Source organism: Rhinatrema bivittatum, chromosome 11 (genome assembly GCF_901001135.1).
Source record: "Rhinatrema bivittatum chromosome 11, aRhiBiv1.1, whole genome shotgun sequence".
Taxonomy (NCBI): domain Eukaryota; kingdom Metazoa; phylum Chordata; class Amphibia; order Gymnophiona; family Rhinatrematidae; genus Rhinatrema; species Rhinatrema bivittatum.
This window is the reverse complement of record NC_042625.1, coordinates 69,470,283-69,490,830: the sequence shown is the minus strand read 5'-3', so window position 1 is coordinate 69,490,830 and position 20,548 is coordinate 69,470,283. Positions and strand designations below refer to the sequence as shown.

Below are 20,548 nucleotides of genomic sequence, written 5' to 3'. Positions count from 1 at the left end.
CACTGCGAGCCGCGCGGCATTGCAAAAAAACCGCGGGAAACCAAAGACGTGCCGAAAAGCACTGAGGGACGCCGAATAAAAACAAAAATTCAACGCGGCGAAAATCGGCGACCTCCCCCCTGCCGAAGACGCCCCCCCTCGAGCGGAACGGAGCGCAACGCCAAGGAACGGAGAGCCGACTGAAAACAAAAGTAAAAACACTTTTTTTTTTTTTTTTAATAAGAACAAACGCTGTCCCAGGTGCTGAAAAGCCCTATGTCCTGCAGGGGTGAGTGAACCGGGCTCCCCGGTGTCACCCCTGACGCTGCTACTAGCCCAGCCGGGTCCTCAACCCTAGCAGCGGCCTCAACCTGGGGAGGGTAGTCCCCTCAGGACCTCACAACTCCCCAGGGAGGTAGGGCAACCGGGACTAAAGTAACCAAATTAAACAAAAACCCCAATTTACAGTAAAAAACCAAGGTCTAATAGAAAAAACAAAACCCCAAAAAGCGAACCTGACTAAGAACCAGAATCAGGCCCGACAGGGCTGTGACCGGACCTGCACCACCTACTGGAGACAGAGTAAGACTGAGGGGCTGTGACTGGCACAGGGGCATATATGCTCCGCCCACAAGTTTTAGTCTGTCTCCATCTACTGGTGCGGAGTCACAACCCAGGTGTCCTGGACTGATCCTGGTACGTACAGGGAAAGTACAGATTTTTTAGCAGGGAGGGAGGACGGGAGCGGAGCTGGAGACCTGGGCCGGCAGCGCTCATCTTTTCTAACTTTAGATTGTCTTTTGTAGATAGTGGCACATTTTTGGGTCAGTGGGGGAGAAGGGGTAGAGATATGTGGTGGGGGTGGACATCGGGCCGGGAGGCCCGTGACTTGGTGCTACTTATCCAGATATCTCTGAAGATATCCAGGCAAGTAGCTAGCTGTCTGGCCAAATGAGGCCGGATAACTTTATGTCTAACCAGCCATATTCAACTAATGGCTGGTTAGGGTTAAAGTTATCCGGTTACATGCAGCCGGATAACTTTAAACAAGTATATTCAGTGGGATGTTTATCCCGCTGAATATACTAGATAACTTATCCACTAAATGGCCTACAGAATATTGGCCTCGCTGAATCCAGCCCAAACACACTCTAGCCACACTGCCACCAGCCTGCAGTGCGAGGCCTGAGACCTCAAAAGACTGCTTGAGAAAAGTTTTGATTTTCTGATTCTGGGGGTCATTGAGAGCCATACCCACTTCCATGAGGATGGTAGTCTTCTAGAAACTGCACACACCAGCACATCCACCCAAGGCATGCTCAATGTCTCCTTTTCATCTCCCTGCAGAAGATGTTTTGCCATCATTTCACCAACTTTCATAAAATGCTTCAGGTGAGTCCCACTCTGCTGCTATCAACGCCCTGATAGCGGGCTTCTTTATTCCCATTATGACAAAGGTCTCTCGACTCTTATTTCTTATCAACCTGCTCATCAGTGGAGCCCAATGCAGAGTAGTACGAACCAAGAAGGGTAATTTTTCTCTTCTAAAAACATAGATCGCCAAAGAATTCTCCTCTTAAATTGAAGAAATCTCACTATTCTGTGCTCTCTTCTTGGTCTCCTTTTGACTTTCCTTCAGGAACACAAAAAGACATCCTAACAGAGGACCGCTCCCAAATCCCAATCAAACTCCCAACAGGCAAACTTCCTCACCAGTCCTACCAGATTCCTATGCCACTGCTTAAGCAGCCCCCAAGCACTCTGCTAAGGCGGCAGCCTGGTATAACAAAAATAAAAATTCTGGGGAAAAGGAGGAAGACAAAGAGCACTACAGGCCCAGGCAGTAAGACTGAAGAACCTGAAAATATCCCCAAATCAGAGCCAGCAGCAGCTTGCCCTTCTCCTGAGGATGTAGCAGGTAAGACTGGAGGCTGAATATCTAACTTGTCTGTGGTGCCATGAGGCTCCAAAATGGCTGCATTCTCTACCACGGATAAATTTGCACTGGCAGGAACTCCCTTCAAGCCGGCTCTGATTGACGTCTGGTCCTCTGGTCCCCCCTCCTTCCCTGCATAGAAGTAGTAATGGCTGTTGGTGTCTGCAATTGTGCAGGATCTGGCAGGCTTCCTGTGCTCCCCTGGAGTCAATATTATCACCCCTCAGGTCTGTTCTCACTATGGAGGCTCCCATCCAACCTGGAGCAGGCTCTCCACTGGCCACAAACGGCTTCTGCCAGCCACTCAAACCTCCAGTTGCAACTTTTTTTTTCAATTTTATTGGTCACCCCAGCAGCCACAGGAGGGAAGAAAGCAGAAGAATAAAGAGAGAGGGAGGACCAGAAAATTAAAAGTATGCCAAGCTCCTTAGTCCAGAAGCACAGAAAATCCCCTGGTACAAACTTTTCTACTCTTATTAGGAGAGGAACAGAGTATCTATTGCCCTAGGACTTCCAATTCCAATTCTACCCAAGTATGCTACCCTTCCATCTGCTGGAGACAAAGAATACTGGCAAACTTAGGTAAGCATGGGATCCTATAAGAGGTGACATCAGAAAATCAGTTACTTCCTGTCTTCATCTGCTGGAAGGGGAGTATAACCCACTTGTAAAATATTACTGGCCAGGTAGACTAAAGAGAGCTTCTGCTATTCCTGTGATTGAGTAACCAGAAACAGATCTACTTTTTGTCAGGTACTTGCAACCTGGACTGGCCATTCTCAGATGTCAGGCTCAATTGACCTTGGTCTGACCCAGCATGGCATTTCTTACATTCTTAAACAATTTTTATGATCTCCTGTAACTGCTTTCTCCATCGATTCATTGTGCCATGCTTTGCTGTCCTTCTGCCCTTGTTTGATGTCCCTGTCACACTCTGTTCCATTCTCCTGCCTTGCTCTCACTGTCTTCTCACCTCCTGCAGCAGCTGTCTATTCCAGGCCGACACCAACTCGGACACCCCAGAACTGGGGCTTGAATCAGTTCTACTGGTTTCGCTGACCGAGAGGTAGCAATGATCCAGAGAAAACGCAGACTGGAACAAGTTGAGGGAAGCTCGTGGAGTGTTGGGAACCATCTGATCAGAGTCCTGCTATAGAAGCACAAATCAGACAGGAAAATGTCAAAGAAGAATGAAATGTGGAAGTATTCTTTCATATGGAAGTAATTCTCACTATAAAAATATTTTGATTATAAGAACATGTCCCTTTGTATGGAAAGAAAGCCAAGTTGCTCACCTGTAATCGGTGTTCTCCACAGACAAATCAGTCATGCAAGTGGGTGATGTTATCCGACAGTACTGAGGCAGATTGCTCTCTCACACTTCAGAAAGACTAGAAAAGCCTTTCTGAGCATGTGTGGGTTTTCCCATGCAGCAACTGCCATGTGTGTTTCTTCAGTCTGTAGCAAGATGACCTTCAATTCTAAGGAGAGGCGGGTAGGATCATGTAGCTGATTTGTCCTGCTGACTATGGATTACACCTGTTAGAAGTGAGCAACTTTACATTCTCCGTGGATAAGCAGGATAATTATTAGCAATACAAGTGTAACTCCCAAGCTAAGGGTTTCATGAAAATAGTTATTATGCTTATAATTTACAAAAAAAACCATGCAACCTATATAATGATGAAGGCTAAAGAAAGAGTTGAAAAATAAATTAAATAAGCTCTTGGAATTGACATAAAGCATTTTTTAGGTAGAAAATGTTAAATGAGCAGTAAATGTATGCATGGAAGACTATGTTGCAGCCTTACATATATATTCTATGGAGGCAGAGTGAAGAAGTGCTATGGAAGCTGCTGTAGCCTTGACTTGATGGGCTTTGATTTTCCCTTGGAGATGGAGTCCTGATTCATTATAGCAGAAGGAGATACAATCAGATAGCCAAGTTAAAAGAGTTCTCTTTGTAACTGAAGAACCATGGTTGAAAAAGTAAGGTTGCTTACCATAAACAGTGTTTTATGTAGATAGAGTGAATTAGCCATGCTGTTTGGGTGCCACATCCTCTGCTGGTGCTCGGCTCTGAACCTTCTCATAGCAGCGTTTACGCTCTGCCCATGCACAAATGTTCCCGCGTGTTTACCTGTCATCATTTGTTATCAAAGATCCTGGACTATGTCCAGTCGAAGTATCTAGAGACTGCCAGGGAGGTGGGCAGGTTTGCATGGCTAATTGACTCTGCTATCTATGGGAAAACACCATTTACGGTAAGCAAACTTGCTTTTTTCCGTTGATAAACAAGTGAATTAGCCATGCTGTTTGGGGAGTCCCAAGCTGAGAGTTGCTTCCTTCCAGGAGGAAGGTTCAAAAGTCTCTTCTGTAAGACTACAGTCTATTAATCCAGTATTCGTTTTACTTGTGATGTGCAACCCGGTCACCTAAGTTTCAGGTTCTAGTTTTCTCCTACTGTAGTTAATACTGCTCTTCCTACTGCACATCTGACTCAGGAAGCTTGCCTAGACAATAATGAGACAAGAAGGTGTGAATTGAGGACCATGTTACAGCCCTACAGATGATCACTATAGGCATGTTTCTTTAGATGTGCCAGAGAAGCTACAGTCACCCTTATTTGGTGTGCTTTTACAATCCCAGCCAGAGGCGTGGAAGTCATGGCATGGCAGTGACGGATACAATTTGTCAACCAATTTGCTAAACTCCTTTTGGATACTGCAATTCCCACCTCGTTGGAGTTATAGGAAATTAATAACTGCTGGGATTTCCTGTGGCCCTGTGTTCTTTCCTTGTAATATGCAAGGTCCCGCTTGCAATCTAATGTATGTAGAGTCTTTTACCTTTCATTTTTACAAGGTTTGGGAGTACTTGGTAGGGAGATTGAGTCATTCAGATGAAAGTCCAATACCACCTTTGGCATAAATTCTGGGTGTGGACATAGTAATACCTTGTCATTGAAGAATTGTAGATATGGCGAGAAATGGACCAGGACCTGTAGCTCACTAATTTACCTTGCTGATGTGATTGCTACCAGGAATAGGATCTTCCATGTAAGGAACTTCAGCCCCATTTTTGCCAGAGGCTCAAAGGGGATTTTCATGAGGGCCGTCAGCACATTAATGTCCCACGGAATTGGGGGTTTCTGTACCGGTGGATGTATGTGCAGGAGGCCTTTCATGAAACGAGACACTAACGGATGCGTGGAAATGGATTGTCCATTTACTTGATGGTGGTAAACAGCAACTGCACTCTCACCGAGGAAGTTTGTTGATCTGCCTGGGACAGATGGAAAAGGTAGTTGAGTAGGAGTTTCGAAGAGCATGCGAATGGGTCCATTGATTGCAAATAACACCAACGGACATAACGGGACCAACGGACATAACGGGACCATTTGAAGGAGTAATTACGGCAAGTGGACGGTTTCCTTAAGGACAGGAGAACCTCTTGAATCAGGCTCGGAAGGTGCAATGGTGCTGAAAACACCGGTAGTCTCGGGAGCAGCCAGTTGCCATATAAGACCTGGTAACAGGTTTCTTGTCCTCTGGCAAACAAGGGATCTGGGTCTCTCCCCATTTACTTGCCATTTTTTCCCCAATTCATTGCCAAATAAAAGCGAGCCTTTGAAGGACAACTTAGTAAGTTTGGACTTAACTACAATGTGTGATAAAACTACCCGTGTAAGTACCTTGGTACAATTGGTCATGAATTACTTTGCTAAATGACTATGTCTAATGATATATTGTAACCGAACCTTTGACGGCACCTGTTAGAATGTACTATAGTACACTTTTACCTACATTAAATATGTGCCTACATGTAAACCGTTGCGATGGTATTTAACTTAGCAACGGTATAGAAAAGTTTAAAAAAAAAAAAAGTATCTGCAGACCAGTTGCACAGCCACAGCTGCTGCTTGGCCGTAATAACTGAAGCAGCTCCTCTGACGGCTGTGTGTATCAAATCAGACTACATCAACCAAGAAGGCATCCCCCGGTTCCACCATATGTCCAAGATTGGACCCTTCTCCAGATTCTTCACAAAGACACAAGGAAGCCCGAGCTACCAAGGCGCAACAAGAAGCAATTTGCAAGTTCATTGTCACTGCCTCAAAGGCTTGTTTCAGGATAGCCTCAATCCTCCTACATTGAGCATCCTTCAGTGCCACACCTCCCTCTATCAGGATGATGGTACATTTTGTGACAGAACATACTAAAGCATCCACTCTAGGGAAACGCAATTGCTCTCTGGCCTGCGGATTCAAAGGGTATAAACCCATCAAGTCGTATCCCCCCTTTAAAGGACGCCTCTGGCGTCATCCAGATCAATCAACTCCTGGATAGCATCCAAGAAGGAAAAGAAACAATAAGCCTTGTCTAGGGTGACCAAAATAGGATCCTTCTTCTGTATCCCCAAGAAGTTAGGCCCAGCTACTCCAAGGGTCTTTGGGGTCTCAGATATTAAACCCCAGCAACTAAGCTCTCTGAAAGACATGGAGAAGAGTTCTATATGGCTCCAAATCTGGGGGAATATCCCCTTTCTGACTAGGAGAGGCACCCTTATCATCATCAGAATCACCCTGATCCACCTGCAATTGAGCTGTCATACTGCACTGTGTCATGGCGCTCACCATGGAGACAGGCAGAGAAGCACTTGGAGCCACCTTAGTAGGCACTGCCACTTCTGAAGACCAGCTCTGTAGAAGTGTCTGCAATCCCTGGAAGAATTCTACCCAGCAAAAGGAGGATGGATACATTCCAAGCCTCATAAGCCCAAACCTGACATCCTGTGAGCCAGTTTCCACTGAGGGCTTGTCCCATGGATCAATCGAGGGAGAGGACACCCCTGCCATGTCTCCTTCAGTCCCACTCCCCTCAGACCAAGGAGATGGACCATCTACGGCAAATTTAGAAGGAAGCAAATCTCCCGAGCATCCAGGCAGTACTGTTATAGGCTTAAAGAAAGTTCTGGCTGAATGGCCCTGATATGGAATGCAGCACAGATAGATTCTTAGGTTTCTTCGCCGTGGGCGCCATGCAGTAAGCATGCAGACTGAAACAGGCTTGAGTCCCGGCTACAGGGGGAGAGGGCAAAGCTTTCACCACCAAGCCTCTCTTGGCCTGCAACCGCTAATTGGAATTTAGGTCCATGCCAGTCAACGCTATCAGACTGAAGGCACTCTACTGAGGGAGGGACCGCACAGTATCATCTCAGGAGGAAAGTGGTGCTACGTAGATAGCTTGTCTTTCCAATATCTCTTTTCCAACTTCTTTCTTTTCTTTTTTTTTTTTTTACTCACAGGCAATCCCCTGAAGAGAAATGCATATCTACCTCTACTAGAGATGGAGAATACTGGTGGGCTGATGTTGGGGCAGGACTATATAGTAGTGATGTCGGCTTTTGCTTTGTCTCCATCTGCTGGCAGAGGAACATAACCCACTTGTTGGGACTGACCTACCTGAACGCTAAGAAACACAGATTTCCCAAATGTGTTCCCCAAGATTGATTGGAAGCATCTGTAGTCAAGACTTCTTGAACCTGAGAATGGTTGGAATGGCTCAGTAGTAGATTTGGAGGTTGAGTCCACCCCTAAAGAGAATGATGAAGGGAAAGAGAAACTGATATCCTGTAGAAAGGAGGTTATGTATTTTGATTCTTATTTCAATGGCCTTCTCTTACTGCTCTTACAGTCCAGTATAAACAAATGTGCATGCAGAAGCAAAGAAGCAGGAAAGTATAAATCTTGATAACTTGGCTAATATTAACTACTACATGCAGATCTGGGACAATATTCTGTATTGTTTTTACTTTATATTTAACAAAACAAGACAGCAAAGCAAACATTCATTCCGACTATAAAACAAATGTCTACTGTAAATACAATTAGGTTGTCAAAGTTCAAGCCATATCCACATCCATAAGTGTTATAGCCTAGAATCCACATAGTCCCAATATTTTCCCCATATTTTTTCACGTTTTTGATTTATTCTTTAACTTATATGTTAATTTCTCATTTATAGCTATCTCATGTAGTTGTCTGTGTCAATGTCCAAGCTGCAGTGTAGATTTCCAGAAAAAAGCAATAATAAATCTCCTAGCAAGTATTGCTTGATCACACAACTTCCGCAGCAGGATAGTCAGGTTGAGATCTTTAGACATTCTCAGGAGGCATACTGTTGGCAAGAGACTCACCTCTTTTCCAAGCATTTTCCCAATCTCCTCTTTTATCTCTCTCTAGAACTCTTTGATTCTGGCACAGGTCCACCATATATGGATACAAGAACCATCTTCTCCACACCCTCTCCAACAAAGCCTGGAAGCGGAGGGGGAGAACTTTGTAAAAATCAGAGGAACCTGTAGATTCTATGCAGCAATTTGTACATCAGTTCAACTCTATTACTACAACTGGAGATTTTATATGCTGCTCTCCAGATGTCTCTCCAGTTTATTCATCCAACTCCAGGTCAAGATCTGTGTTCCATGAAGAGATCAAAGAGAGAAGAGAATTGTTTTCCTCATATATCCTCACAAATATTTTGTAGAATAAAGAAATCACTTTATCTTCTTCATAACCTGCATAATTGTCAACTTTATTCCTGATGGAGATCTCATAGTTCACCCCTTCCCCTCCAATTTCAGCAGTAAGAACATAAGAAATGTGATGCTGGGTCAAACCAAGGTCCATCAAGCCCAGCATTCTGTCTGAGACTGACCAGGTTGGTTCATAAGTACTATCAGCTCTCCAATAGTTGATCTACTTTTTGTATCACACTCCCAGGATAAGCGTTAGCCTTCACTATGTTAGTTGCCTTGAACACATCCTCTGGCACAGATTCTATAGCTTGACTGTGCATCGAGAGAAAAAATAGTTCCTGCAATTTATTTTAAATCTGCTGGTTGCTAGTTTCATGGAGTGTCCCCTAGTCCTAGTGTTGTCTGAAAGGATAAATAACTGTTCCCTATTTACCCATTCAACCCCACATGATTTTATAAATTTCAATCACATCTCCTCTCAGATGTCTCTTTTCCAAGCTAAAGAGCTCTAATCTGTTTAGCCTTTCTCCATAAGGGAGCTTTTACACCTCCTTTATAATTTGTTGCTCTTCTCTGTATCTCTTCTATGTCTATTGTATGTCTTTTATGATAGTGTGACCAGATGTGCGCACAATACTCAAGGTGCAGTTGCACCAGTGATCTATACAAAGGCATTATGTTTTGTTCTCTAATCCTTTCCAAATAATTGCTAACATTCTAGTTGCCTTTTTGATTGCTGTCGTACACTGAGCCGAAAATTTCAAGGTATTGTCCACAAGGACTGAGGTCCTTTTCCTGGGTGGTAATTCCTAACACGGAACCTAGCATCGTGTACTTGTAGTTGGGACCATTTTTCCCTACATGCATTACTTTGCAATTGTCCACATTAAATTGCATCTGCCATTTAGAAGCCCAGTTTCCTGGTCTCACTAGGTCCTTCTGCAGCTCTTCACAATCCGCTGCTGTTTTAACAACTCAAGATTTTTGTCATCTGCAAATTTAATCAATTCACTCGTTGTTCCCTTCTCCAGATCATTTATGAATATGCTAAATAGCACAGGTCCCAATACAGACCGCTGGGACACTCAATTAACAACCTTTCCCCATTCGGAAAACTGACCATTTAGTCCTACCCTCTGTTTCCTGTCTTTTATCCAGTTACCAATCCACAAGAGGACAATGCATATGGTCCCATGACCTCCCATTGCCTCTCTGATTTTAAGAAACATATCACTTAAAGTCTCTCTCTATCCAAACTCCCCCCTTCAAGATCTCAAAGGGGATCCATCTTCCCTTGTTCCAGAGCTGTCCCAGAAATCTTAAGTCTCATCTCCACCAATCTTCCATTTCAACTTTGAATGTATGTACAGAAATAGCTGGATTGTTTTTTAAAAGTGAGATTGGAGAAGGGAGCTTGCATGGAATCCCCAACCCACTACACACTGATTGCAATGTTTTAAGTATATGAGCAAACACTGGGCATTATTCAGCATCCACTTAACCTGCGGCATCGAAGGCAGGAGAAGTAACAATGACAATGTTCATATTCCTCGTTTTGCTGCTGCTTTGATGATCCCAGTTCTTTCAATGCCACTTCAGCCACGTCTCATTTCATCTTGCGTTATGTCACCACATATCTACATGCGTCAACCTCCTCTATATTTCTTCAGTAGTCCTCATGTCTCTCCTAGATGTATATGATAATCAAAATCCAAGGCTCTGGAAGCATTTACGGTGCTAATAAAGTTTGGGCAGTGAGCTCTCTTTCCCTTCCACCCACCTTTCCCACCTGGTAATGAAAATATGACGTATAAAAAAATAAAATTACTCTCCGATATCCATCTCACCCTCACTTCACTGTTAGTAACAACTTCGTCACCTATCCAGAAATTCCTGGCTTTGCTTCTTGTGCCACCTATAAATTACGTTCTTCCTCCCCCTGTAACCTTCCCAACAGAGAAAATACGCGTGTATATGGGCGCAAACAATTTTACAATAGTATTTTATAACATGTAAATTTCACATATGCGCATATTATAAAATACATGTAAGTTGGTTACACAACATGCGTGTGTATGTAGGCCTATGCCTGAATAAATATGATGCATTGAAACCACGTATTTCAATGCATTGCATGCGCATACTTTATCCACCTTTTTAAACATATACAGGCATATAATTTACATGCGAAAGTAAATAAGGACACACATAAGTCCCGATTTGCATACATAACTCGGCCAATTTTATAACATGCACATGTCAAGGAAATTACCAGTCTTATCAATCAATCCACCAGTTTTCCCAGTCCTTCTCCAGGCCACTGAGACCTACCTGGTTCTTCAGCCTGAACTCCCCCGTTTATTTATTTATTTATTTTAAGGTTTTTTTTATACCGGCATTCATGAAAAAATTCACATCATGTCGATTTACATAAAACAGGGGTGCGATGAATACAACAACAAACATAAATAAACGTGATGAAGAGATGCAGTTACAATTAACAAGGGCTGTTGAACTGGGTGGAGGAATTGAAGAGAGATAGAAGAGGTTAATTATATACAAATATACAATATGTACCGTGTACAGTATATACAGCTACTGTGTCGCATGTATGCTGGTGAGGCGTATTAGATGAGGTTCGGGAAGGCTTGCCTGAACAGCAAGATCTGTTACCCAGATCTGCACACCAGTCAGTACTACATAATTACCATTTATTATCACATACATTAGATAATTAGCAGGTGTAAAAATATGCAAATAAGTTGGAAAAGATATGTGAGTACATGTCTTTTAAAAAGCAACATGTGCGCATACATGTTGGCCCCTCCCCCAGAATGTCCCTAGATCGCCTTTTTACATATATGTATTTGCACACAAAAATAAAATATGCATTATCCATGTAGTGGTTGCTTATAAGTATATATACTCATTTCTGCATGTGTAACACTTAAAATTTGCTTTTTAGATTCCAGATCCTTATAAAATTAACACTTTAATTTGCTCCCCTAAATCTTGGATGAATTTTTCCAATGCTTTCAGTTTCAAAAGAGATAGCTTTTCTTGGGTATATCATCATTACAGGTGCATTCATAATTTTGCTATAATGGCTTAATGCCTATGTTAGGGCCCAAATGCATGCATTAATATGAAAATTAGGCATTAGTTATTCATGTGGGAGGAGTTAGGGCAGAGTATATAGAGGAAGGGAGAGCCTCAGTGTTAGACAACTGGGTCAGTTTACTATTTATATCATTGTTATGGTGGGACCTTTAAATTCAGGGTGAGGTGTCAGGAGTGGGGAAGGCTTGGGGGCAGCTTAAGATATACCATCATATGTACAAACAGCACAGCAGACACCTGTGACGATTGGGTGTCATTGGATCGCTGAGAATTGAAAGAAAAGTACAATGTAAAGAGTTTTAATGTTATAAGGATCTGGAATTGAAAAGGCAGATTTTTAAAGTGTTACACGTGCAAAACTTAGTATATATGCATGTAAAGCAGAGTTGCTTACCTGAAACAGGTGTTCTCCTAGGTCAGCAGGATGTTAGTCCTCACAGATGGGTGACATCATCTGGAGACTGGCACGGAAAACTTTTGTCAAAGTTTCTAGAACTTTGACTGGCACACTGAGCATGCCCAGCATACCACTATCTGCAAGTCCACGCGGGGGTCCCCCTTCAGTCTTGTAAGATAGAATTCACAAGCAAAAAACTAAATTAACAAAACGCAACCCTGTTCCGAAAACATTTTGTGTAGGGTGGATATGTAACCAGGGCCTGAAGCTCACTAACCCTGCAAGCTGAAGTGACCGCCACCAGGAAGAGGATCTTCCAAGTGAGGAACTTCAGGTCACAGGAGCGAAAAGGCTCGAAAAGATCTTGCAAGAGTCGCGCAAACACAACATTGAGGTCCCAGGACACAACAGGTGGCCAGAGGGGGGGCTTCAGTTGAAGTAGGTCCTGCATAAAGCATCCTACTATGGGCTGCACAGAGAAGGGCTTGCTAGCCACACCCTGATGGTAAGCACTGATAGCTTTCAAGTGGCCCCTGACCGAGGTGGTTTTCAGCCTAGTCTTGGAGAGGTGTTATAGTTAGTCCAACAACTTCAGAGTGGGGCAGGTGAATGGATCTAAGCCATGACCCTCACACCAGACAGAGAACCTCCTCCATTTCAGTCGATAAGACTTCCTGGAAGCTACCAGCACCTGAGATACATCGTCAGGTAGGTCTAGGGGCTGCAAGACTAAGCGCTTAACCTCCAGGCCATTAAGGCTAATGCTCGGAGGTTTGGATGGCGCAGTCTGCCCTGATCTGTGTTATCAAATCTGGTGCTCTCTGACAGTCAGGTCCCGAAGGAGCGGGAACCAGACCTGTCTGGGCCAGTATGGGGCCACGAGAATCATGGTCCCCCGGTCTTGCTGGAGCTTCAAGAGAGTCTTCATGACTAATGGAAGAGGAGGATACATGTACAGGATACCTGTGCCCCAATGCTGGGCAAAGGCGTCCAAAACTGGAAGTCCATCCATTATGAATAGGGAGCAGAATTTTCTCACCTTGCAGTTTCAGGGGGAGACAAAGAGATCCACATCCGGAGTTCCCCACTGGCTGAAAATCCGGGCTGCCACTGCTGGATTCAGTGACCATTCGTGTGGCTGAAACGTATGGCTCAAGCGATCCGCCATGTTCCATTGCTCCGGCTAGATACATTGCTCTCAGGGATTTGACCTGCGAGAGAGTCCAGGACAAAATATGTACCATTTCTTGACAGAGGCGGAACGATCCCATGCCTTCCAGTTTGTTAATGTACCACATTGCCATCTGATTCTCTGTCTGAATCAGGACTGCCTTGTGGGACAAGCAGTCTCAAAATGCCCAAAGAGCATAACGAATCACCCGAAGCTCCAGGATTTTATCTGGTATAGAGATTCCTGAGCCGTGTGGAGGTTGTCCACATGCAGCTCCCAACCGTCGAGGAAGGCATCAGTGGTAGTACCTGAGGCAGGGCAGCCTGAAAAGGGGTTCCCTGCTCCAGGTTGGAGAGATTCTCCCACCAGGACAGGGAGACATGCAGAAGTGGCATGACATGACAAGCTGGGTCAATTTTGTCTTACAGTTTGGCACTTGAGAGTATTCAGTTGCTGAAGCATAATTATTCTTCAGCGATGATTTCCACTTTGTTCCAAGCCAGGAAATTTTCCACATCTCTAGCTTATGTTAGAGTTTGGAGAGTGTTTGAGAGCTGGTGTGAGCAGCCTGGTACTTATCCTCTCAAAGCTGAAATTCCACTGATAAGGCTTGCTTAAAGACTTGGCCTTTAACCCTGAAGGTACAGGTAGCAGCTCTCGCTTCTTATAGGGGGTGTGTCAATCGTGGAACTGTCTTCCCAACCATGTGTGTCCAGGTTTTTTAAGGGAGTTAAACATTTATGTCTTCTCTTGCGGCTACCAGTGCCTCTTTGGGACTTGGATTTGGTTTTGAGTTTTTTGGCAGGTCTTACTTTTCAGCCACTGTGTGATCTCTCATTGCAGCTGCTCATCTTGAAAACAGTGTTTCTTGTAGCAATCTGTTCAGCACGAGGGATGGCTGAGATGCAAGCGCTTTCTTGCTGTAGAGCTGTTTCTACGAATGACTCTGGGGGCGGTACAGCTTAGGATTGTATCTTCCTTTTGGCTGAAAGTGGCTTCAGAGTTTCATTTGAATCAGTCTATTTCCCTGCCCATGTTGGACAGGGATAGAGATGAGCGTGATTATCATCTGTTGTATCCTTTGGATGTCAAGTGGCATCTGATAGGGCATTTGTAGATTAGTTGCTCTTTCTGAAAGTCTGATCAACTCTTTGTGCTTCATGATGGAGGTAAACAAGAACTGGCAATGCGAGCGACTATAGCTTGTTGGGTGAAAGAAGTAATCACGGCTATGTGGCTGCCGGTGTCCCATTGCCCTGAAAGGTTAGGGCTAGGGCTCAGGCAGTATATTGGGCTTTGATTGCTGTCTCCTGTCAAGATTTGCCGAGCAGCAACATGGTCCTCCTTACATACTTTTGCCAAGCATTACTGCTTAGATGTTCGGACTCAGGAGGACACAGCCTTCGTATGTGTGGTGTTGATGAGACCGCAGGCAGTCTACCACTTTTCAAGAGTAGCTTTGGTACATTCCACTGGTGTGGATTGGCCTGCCTCAGTGCAGAGGAAGGAGAAATTACTATTTATCAGATAATTTCCTTTCCTCTAAGGAAGGCAGGCCAATCCACAAACCCGCCCTTGTTTTTAGTTCGTCCCTTACGACGGACAACGAAGAATGTTATTTCTGATAATTCATTTGATGGACTGGTAAGTGCCAGGACCAGCCCCTAAGATTAGTGCATGTTAATTCTTTTAACTGAGCTCATTGTTTCCAATTGGTTGGAATCATGAGTGGTTGATAGTTAATAGTCATGTTCAAGTATAATCAACTTATCCACAGTTTGGCTTTATCCAGAGAATACTTGTGGGCTGATGTCAGAGCAGGGCTGTATCTCCGTAATGTCAGTGAGTCAGCTTTACTCAGTCATAATCTGCTGGTAGAGGTGCATAACCCACAAGTGTGGATTGGCCTACCTCCCTTACAGGAAAGGAAATTATCAAATAAGTAATATTTTCTCCTGTTATATTTTATTTTGGAGATTCACAAATAAAAAAAGAATAATTACAAAACCAAAATGAAAAACCTCAAATTTAGGTAAAAGAACAAGAGCCTTAGCAGACAGAAAGCAATTCATCCTTTTGCCTTAGCGAAAAGTACACAAGGCATGGCAGTGGCTGCATATGAACACCCACACATGCTGAAAAAGATTTTCTGAGGCTCCCTGAGCTCTGAGAGAGCTATCTGTCTTGGTGCCATTGGATGATAATATCCATTTGTGTGGCTGATACTCGTCCTGCTTGCCAAGGAGAATATGTGTTATAAGAATACTCCCTTATAACAATATCTTTTACTGTCCTTAAAGTGTCAATTCCTACAGAAGTAATTCATGTTTCCTTTGGGAGAAAAAGGCAGAATAAAATCTAAAGAATTAAAACAGAAAAATGTTGTAATACTTTTCTACAACTGTTTCTGGTCTCAGTAATGTAACTACTGCACCTACCTTTGCCTGTAGATTCCCAGGAAGACTCTTTGAGAGGGTAGAGCAGGCAAATTGGGGACTTAAGCACACATCTTCAAACAAAACTGCGAAGGCAACAAAAGAAAAAAAGAAAAAATACAAATAATTTTTGTACTTTCTCTTCTGGAGGAAATAGCCTGACACCTGATCTAAAGTACCTACTGTAAAACTGATATAGAGATTTTTGTTTTCAGTTTTTATTTTATCTTTTCCTAGGAATTTATCAGCCTTTATTATAACCAACAGAAACTGGAGAAAATCAGTGGAAAAATGAATCATTTTTTCCAGTGATCTTTCTCCAGTTTTAATTCCTGGGAAAATAAAATAAAAACTGAAAACTAAAGTCACTACAAATAGAAAACTATCACAAAATAAAGAGCACACAAGGAGGCCGAGGAAGAAAATGTGGAAAACCTAAAAATCAAAACTATACAATTTGCAATTTGTTGTGTCTGTATTTTTTCAATGGGTGCTAGCTACAGCACCAATTTTCTTTACTTTGGTTTCCTTTCCAGCTATTTGATGTGATCTTCTTCTGTTGTTAATGCACCTTAGATTACCACAGGTCTAACTACAGTTAATGAACTAGCCGACAAGTGTTCAGCTGATACTGCTCCTCTAATAACATGCTTAGTCAGCCAGGGATGTGGATTTCTGGAGGTGCAAAGGTTTAGCCGGCCAGAACATTACCAAGCCTCCAGATAACATTGCAGGGCTTTCGGCTGGGGAGACAAGAAGACTACTTTACCTTGAGAGAGGTCTTCTGGTCCTTCCTGCAGGACTTGCCCCAGAAGCAGGCGGCCAGGAGACGTGAACAGTGAAGGGCTTAAACCTAGATCCTTACTGGACCAAGAGGCCCCACACCAGCTTTGAGCATCTGGAGACCAGCGTAATGGCTGTCCTAAGATCACAAAGGCAATACAGGAAACAATTTAATCACAGAAAAGAGAGCAGTGAATATCAGACACAACAGTCTATTTATACAAAACAAGAATATATTCCTTGAAGTTAGTCTACTATTTGTTTCTTAGAAAATAATATCTTCACTCCTGAAAATCACATATTTGGTTCATTTTTAAAGCCCGAAAATTTGAATCCATAAAATCAGAGCTGAAAAAATATTTAGGTAACTTAGGAATCAAAACATTTTATAAGTCCATGAAATATGTTTTCTTTATAATATTCTTTTGCTTTTTACTTTTGTAAACCAATTTTCTTCATATTTTGTTGTGAATATGGATGGACGTGAGCACTTGAGAGCATCAGCCCCTGTGCCATGACAGACAACCCTGGGGCTGGCCATGGTCCATGCCACTAGTAGGCAAGCGCAACCGGGCACAGGCTGGCTGAAACAGGAACACTCTTGACTTGAAACAGGAACATTTGGACGTCCAACACGTACCAGGAACTAAGAACCAGCAACCCATGCTGGTCTCTGGGGTAGCCCTCCGGCCACTCCGTAAGCCCTTTTAGATTAACTGCTTAGGAATGGCTTGAGTGAAGCACCGAAGGCTGAAGACTCTGGACACTCATGACAAGACGAAGGCTCGGGACTTGGAACTTGAAACAAGATGAAGGCTCTGAAGAATTGGAATAAAACGAAGGCTCAGAACAGAACAAGCAGGTGGTTAGAACAAGAACTCTGGAGACTCAAGAACTCGGACTGAGACTCAGGAACTCAAACTCAGGAACTAAGGAAGAGACTCCGAAGGCTTGAACCAGAGGCAAAGATTGGACAAGACTGAAGACTTGGACTGAAGACTCCGATAAAGGAATGAAGACTTGGACACAGGAAGAAGGAACACGGAGAACCACAACGAACAGGAGAACTTGAAGGACCGGTAACTTTGCAAAGGCCTGGAGCAATGGGAGAAGTGGCCTTTTAAAGGACTGAGGCAATGACATCATCAGGGGGGCTGCAAGGCTTTTCCCGCCGCTGTTCCCTAAAATAACAGACAGAGGTGCATGCACCTAGGAAGACAGCGTGCCGTGTCAGGGATTGCCAGCAGCGTTTTAGGGCCTCACGACTCAGAGGCGGCAACCGGCTGCACAACATCAAAGGTGGCGACAGCGGCATCTCACCGCTGCAAGGAACAGATGGCATTGGCAGCGACTCCAGTTGCTGAGAAGCAGAGGCGGCTTCCGATGCAGTCGGCGACATGGAGTAACAAGTGACAACAGTAGCCTACATCAATTGCCAAAGGGGAGCCAAGAGTCATATAGAAACATAGAAATGACGGCAGAAGAAGACAAAACGGCCCATCCAGTCTGCCCAGCAAGCTTCGCACTTTTTTTTTTTTTCCTCATACTTATCTGTTTCTCTTGGCTGTTAGTAACCTTTTGGTTCTATTTCCCTTCCACCCCCACCATTAATGTAGAGAGCAGTGTTGAAACTACATCTAAGTGAAATATCTAGCTTAATTAGGGGTAGTAACCGCCGCAATAAGCAAGCTACACCCATGCTTATTTGTTTACCCAGACTATGTAATTCAGTCCTTGTTGGTTGTTGTCTGTATATAGATCCACTTTTCTTCATTCCCCCTGCCGTTGAAGCAGAGAGCTATGCTGGATATGCGTGAAGTATCGGTCTTGTGTCTCATGAGGCCCAGAAGTTGTTCATTTGGCTGGGTAGATAATGTTCAGTCAGATTTTCTCAGCCAGCAGGTATTGGACGCCAGGGAATGGGAGCTGTCAGTAGAAGCCATGGCTCTCATGCATTTCAGGTGGGGGCAGCCTCAGCTGGATTTGGTGGCATCGAGACAGATCTCCATAGTCCATAATGTTTCTTCCCTACCCCACGTTCCTTAAATTTCTGTTGCTTTGATATTGTTTTTGACATAAAAGTACCATTCCTCCCCCTTTCTATCATCTGTCTTTCCTTAACAAGTTATAGCCCAGGATGGTTGTATCTCAATCATGAGACTCCCATAAGTGGTATAGCAACAATTTGGGGGATTTTTATAAGGGAAGATATTTTTCGACTTTGTTCTTACTTTTCCCCTTTTCCTTATGGATATAAATTTCATGTGAAAAAGGTGATCAAAATGCATTGGGGGTATACTAACACCTGCCTGGCTAGAATGAACAATGAAATTGTTGTGTTCCGCGCTCGTGGAAGGCCACGAGCGTGGCCCCCTACTTCACCCGCGACGGCGACCCACCGTGGGAACTCCGGGGGAAACCCCTGACCTGATGCCTGCCGCTTCGGCGTGGGCTCCCGCTCTGGCCGCCGGGTGGGGAGCCGTCCCTGCTCCCCCCTCGCGGCGTCCAGCTGCATTTCCTCCACGGAGGAAATCCAAGATGGCCGCCACCATCTTTAGGCACGAGGCCACGCCTCCTCATTAGCCTTAAAGGGACATGATCCCTTTAACCAAGTTCAGCTGATCCCTATGAGCTAGAGCAGAGGAAGTATAAAAGGAGACTTCCTCTGCTCATTCCTCGACTTGGCAACGTCCTTCGTTCGTCAGGTCTGCTTGCTTCGGTGAGTCTTCCTGTGCTTTGGATCCTCGTTCCTGTCTTGTCTTGGAGTTCCTGGTTCTTGACTTCGGATCGGCTAGGAGTGATTCCTGGTATTGACTTCGGATTGGCTAGCGGTGATTCCTGGTATTGACTTTGGACTGGCAAGTGGTGATCCCTCGGTGTGTGACCTCGGACTGGTGAGCGACGACCCTCTGGCACTTGACCTCGGACTCCTTCTTGGCCATAGTCTCCAAGGGCCCGCCTAAGTCCCAGCAGCCCAGGTCCCTACGGGCTCCTCCCGGGGGGACCGCGGGCTTCCAGAGGTGAAGCTCCAGTCAGCCCTTGCACCAAACTTCTTGACCTCTCAAAGGTCCACCTAAGTCCCAGTGTTCCGGGTCCCTACGGGCTCCTCCTGGGGGGACCGCGGACTTCCAGTGGCGAAGACACACTTCCTTTCTTCACCTCACGACTCTTCTTCTGCCTTCACAGTCGCCTCTGTCTCCTGTGCCGAGGGTCAGCTGGTCACGTCTTCTGTTCCTGCCTCGCCACCAGACAGGAGAACTATGGACCACCATCCCAAGGTATTCCATCCTCCCGTCGGCCCAAGGGTTCACAAGCCTGAGCATTAACAGAAATGCTAAAAGAAATTAGGGAAGCTAACAAAATTAGCAGCACAGTGATAATGGGCGATTTCGATTACCCCAGTATTAACTGGGTAAATGTCACATCAGGACATGCTAAGGAGGTGAAGTTCCTAGATGAAATAAATGACTGTTTCATGAGACAGCTGGTACAAGAACCAACAAGGGGAGGGGAGCTATTTTAGACCTAGTCCTTAGTGGAAAGCACGATCTGGTGAGAGATGTAATGGTTCCACATGCCCTAATGGTGGAGACTGACTTGGACATAGGAGTTCCAAGTGTTTTTTTGCAGAGTTTTCTGGTTGGCACCACAGGAGTGCACGTAAATATAGTATTTATTTATTTATTTTATTTTATGAACTTTTATTTACCGATGTTCGTAAAACACATCACGCCGGTTTATAATGAACTGAAAAGATCGGAAAATTACAATGAACGCGGAAGGAGAAGAGGGGGCAGGCTAGAAAAAGGAGGCGGGGAAGGGAACGAGAGAGGCTAAGAGGGAAAAATAAGGGACGCAGAAAGGAAAAACAATTGAAACCAGATTAAGTGGTTATAAAAAGGAAAATTAGTTCTTACCTGTTAATTTCCGTTCCTGTAGTACCATGGATCAGTCCAGACAGTGGGTTGAGCCTCCTTTCCAGCAGGTGGAGACAGACTAAAACTTGAAGGATGCCCTATATCAGAACAGAGCCTATCCTCTAACCCTTCAGTATAATGTATGTCAAAGCAGAAAAAACAACAAACCCAAGAATAGGGTCAAGCAAGTAACCATAAAGCTCAAAGGAGCAACTATAGAAAAAAGTAGAAACATGGTATAATCATACGCTCTTGCATAAACTTGGTATA

General features: G+C 44.2%; 1 protein-coding gene across 8 annotated transcripts in view; it reads right to left on the bottom strand.

Annotated features, from left to right (window-relative positions):
* The window catches only part of BHMG1 (basic helix-loop-helix and HMG-box containing 1), a 307,327-nt gene that overhangs the window by 92,269 nt on the left and 194,510 nt on the right, over positions 1-20,548 (bottom strand). For 4 of the 8 annotated variants that reach the window (XR_003851906.1, XR_003851911.1, XR_003851908.1 and 1 more), the window contains 5 exons: positions 16,348-16,500; positions 15,582-15,664; positions 8,114-8,234; positions 7,380-7,510; positions 2,889-3,065 (listed from right to left, as the gene is read on the bottom strand). Coding sequence is in view for 1 of the 8 variants with exons in the window: in XM_029571046.1 (XP_029426906.1) it covers positions 2,889-3,065; positions 7,380-7,510; positions 8,114-8,234; positions 15,582-15,664; positions 16,348-16,500 (665 nt within the window). In the remaining 7 variants the exon portion in view is untranslated. The remainder of the gene's footprint in view (positions 1-2,888; positions 3,066-7,379; positions 7,511-8,113; positions 8,235-15,581; positions 15,665-16,347; positions 16,501-20,548) is intronic. The other 4 variants (XR_003851907.1, XR_003851909.1, XR_003851910.1 and 1 more) reach the window with 4 other exon arrangements.